Source organism: Morone saxatilis, unplaced genomic scaffold (genome assembly GCF_004916995.1).
Source record: "Morone saxatilis isolate NCDOM2014 unplaced genomic scaffold, NCSU_SB_2.0 Contig17, whole genome shotgun sequence".
NCBI classification, from domain to species: domain Eukaryota; kingdom Metazoa; phylum Chordata; class Actinopteri; family Moronidae; genus Morone; species Morone saxatilis.
Window position 1 is genome coordinate 12,866,239 of NW_023339729.1, and position 3,656 is coordinate 12,869,894.

At 40.2% G+C, this 3,656-nt stretch overlaps 1 protein-coding gene across 1 annotated transcript in view; it reads left to right on the forward strand.

The window, feature by feature from the left end:
• The window catches only part of sept9b (septin 9b), a 54,947-nt gene that overhangs the window by 48,593 nt on the left and 2,698 nt on the right, over positions 1-3,656 (forward strand). Inside the window, exon 7 of the mRNA XM_035659638.1 lies at positions 3,339-3,390. Coding sequence (XP_035515531.1) covers positions 3,339-3,390 — 52 coding nt within the window. The remainder of the gene's footprint in view (positions 1-3,338; positions 3,391-3,656) is intronic.

Consider the following 3,656-nt stretch of genomic DNA (forward strand, 5'->3'; position numbering starts at 1 on the left):
GATGCACTGTGTGTTTCTGAGCACCTTTCTATCAGAACCAGCGATTAGCCTTTTCAGGCAGTTTGAGCTATAGGCCTAGCTCGTCTGTTGGATGCGACCCACACAGGGCCAGCCTACCTCCCCACGTGCATAAGTAAAGCTTGGAGGCCTCCCATGACTCCTGTCTCCGGGTTTACCGCACTTTTTCGCCTTCCCTGGACACGTTTGATAGGTAGCTGACCATGCATTACGGGAACACCCCACAAGAGCTGCAGTGTGGAGATGCTCTGACGCCAGTCGTCAAAAGGCCCATCATAAATTTGGTCGCTTGTCAAAGAGACTTCAAATGCCTCACCGTGCCCAATTTTCCCTGTTCTAACACATCAAGCTTTGATGGACAAAATGTTTCACTTCTGGCCTGATATTATTTCCCACCCACTGGCTGCCATGATGAACCACTACATCAGTTATATGTTATTCATTTCACCTTTCAGTGCTCAGAATCTTATGGCTGATCGGTGTGTATATATATTACAGATTGGCCTAATAATGTATAGTATAATGTCCATCTGCACGGTGGAGTTTGGTCAAACACTTAAACGGCTCATTTACTGTACTCACACCTGTGCAATTGACAGTGCCAACTTTATCATTCTAATGAATAATATAATCACATGCACACTACCTGAACAGTTGATGGCATTCACACACCATACCAAAAACAGCTTTACAAAGAACAGACAGATTCTTATATTTTCAACATGTGGAAAGTTACAGACTGCAGCTTTAAAATCTGGCCAGCTGGTTTAACCGTCTGTTGTTTGACTACCAGGCGTTTGTTTACATACATCTCTGAGTCAGTAACTAGGGAGATGTATGAGACAGGAGGAAGAGATTTACAAGGACTTTCTGTGTCCGCTGGGATAACAGACAGGAACATAAAACACACATACACAGATTTGCACGCATTAACTTTGATACAGTTTACATTTGTTGGCCTGTGCTGCATGAACACACTGCCAAGGAGGTTCTTAGCACGTGAATGTCCTCACCTCACCCATTGGTGTGTGTCTGTGTGTGTGTGTGTGTGTGTGTGAGTGAGAGAGAGAGAGAGGGAGAGAGGAAGGGAGAGAGAGAGAGAGAGAGAGAGGACATCTGTCTGGACGAGGAGTGAAAGTATGATTGGAGGACAATAAGACAGCTGAAGGAGGCCTGTACAAGGGACTATCCATGTTAAACACTGTGCATACTGAGCACTAGTTTATTGAAAATGCTATAAATGCTTTGTAAAATATAAAACACTTATTATTAAATTATTTTATTTATTATTAAAAACTATTTTAATCTGTCAATTATCCAGACTGTAGAAGCTAGAAAGCTGCTTGTCTATTTCTTACAATTCAGCGTGGTTAGGAGCCAACAACTGTTCACCAGGAATATGACCTTGAAAAGATCATCCACGTAGCTCAAGGTAGCTCAAGGGTTGTTCAGCTCTTTATGAGATTGTTGCCAAGTAACTAAATACATTTACTCAAGTGCTTCAGTTAAGAAAAATTTTGAGGTATTTGTTCTTTTTAATTGATCAAATTAAGCATTTTAGATGTCCTTGAGTTGTTGGTAGTTCCACCAAATTTAGATTTCCCCTCTAAAAGTATCCAAAATTTCACAAAAAATAAAGATTAGAGGCAAAAAGACTACAAATGTGTATAGTAGAGCTTTGTTTTTTGTTCCTACCCCATCAAACATCATATTAGTGTATAATGAATTTCTGAATATAGCAATCGATGAATGTCTTCATTACCTTAAATGAGCTGTTTATATCTACAGGTCCTCTCCTACGGAGGTCACTATGTTGAGCCACCATGTTCCTACAGTAGCGGACAAACCAAACACTGGCTCTAGATAGGGCTTTTGCATTTTTCGCGAGGTTTGTGGCCAACGTAGTTTCTCCTACATGCTTGGAAGACTGAGCTGTATTCAGTTGGTTGCAATCTGCAACTTCACTACACGATGCCACTAAATCTTACACCCTGGTCTTTTTAAGTAAAGTTTTCTGAGTGATTCCTCCACCACTGCTTAAAAATCATTAAAATACCACAGTGGATTACAGGACTCCAGTGTGAGCAGGGAGCACTGGGATATCGGTCTATTCAAGATTTAAAGGATTATAAACATGATAAAACTTTCAACTGTTTGCTCTAGGGATTTTTATTATTTCACTAATAATGAAGGATAACAGTGTGGTCCTACATCAACCTCAGAATAACATTTAGTTCAAGCTGAAACAGGACAGTTGTACTCTGTGAAAAGATGACATTTCCAAGGTAGTACCATGAGCCCTTTCAGTGTTAAGAATTCAAAGGTGACTACATCTCTGTCAGCAAGCATTATAAAGTTAACTCCACAAAACGACAGGGTGAGAGAGGTGAAGTACACGGACTGTGGGATAAATGCCGTCTTGTCCGGCTAGAAGAACAATGGCTCCATTCTTGTAAAGCCAAGCGGTGGGAGAGAGGGAACAAGGAAAAGGAGGAGAGAGGAAACTGCTGGGCAGCTGAACTTGTCTGCACCAACTTCATAATTTAGGCCTCAGAGGAGAAGCCAGAAGTCAAGTCTCCATATATCACAAGTGGAGAAGAAACTATTTATTTTCAGGAGTTGAGGGGACAATTAGAGACGGAGGAGAACGAATAAGTACTGCATATAGGGATTTCTCCATGAGCAGAGAGTGGAGATACCAGCAGTGCAGTCACAAGTTAGTAACGTGTTCCCTCGACGCCACTAATCAGTGCTCACAGACCCAGCAGTTATTCCACTCTCTTCCTTTCAAAGAGAATTTAATTTCCTGCCCCTGGATTTCAAAGCTTTACATAAATAGCACCCTGCTTTTTTTCTTTTATATTCTTGACATAATCTATAATTCAAACACGTGTTAGCCCTAACTGGAGGCACCAGCAGCTTGTCACTGGGAGTTTGTTAAAACGTCTCACTTAAAGTTCTCCAATATAGAGGAGAGCCGAGAGGTATTAAATTACTCTAAAGTGGAGAAGTGTGTTATCTTGGCTTAAGAAAATTGCTGCAGATGTCATGTTAGAGGATGCCCTTCAGTTGACTTGTGAACAACACTGCCCCTTTGTGGTGCTTTAAGGAATGGCAACTGAGCTGGAATAGAAGGGATTTTGATTGATCATATTTAATTAGTTATTTAATTGCTTTAAATTATTTTATCTGTTGGGCATCCTCCCAAGTCGTAATTTATCTTGACTGCTGCATGAAATCTTAACAGACGGAATATTTTTTGAGTCTCTCTGAAGTTACGCAATTCCTCTAATGTTTCCTCTTTCTCTCTCTCTCTGCAGTGGAGAATATTGCACATTGTGAGTTTGCTTACCTGCGAGACCTCCTCATCAGGTGAGCTTCTATCACACTTTATAGTTCTTTTGATAGAATCATTCACTTTATTGTGTTGAGAAATTAATTAGAAACAGCACTGAGACTCTATGAAGCTTCACTTCCAGACTGAAATAAATACTAATCAAATTATTTAAATGGGTTGCTTCCCTGGATAATGTTACAATAGACATTCCTACAAAGATTATCCATTGAATGTTAGCATGCAAATGTCTTGATAGTAGAGGAGTCTTAACTTGGGGCTGATATATAAATATAAATATATA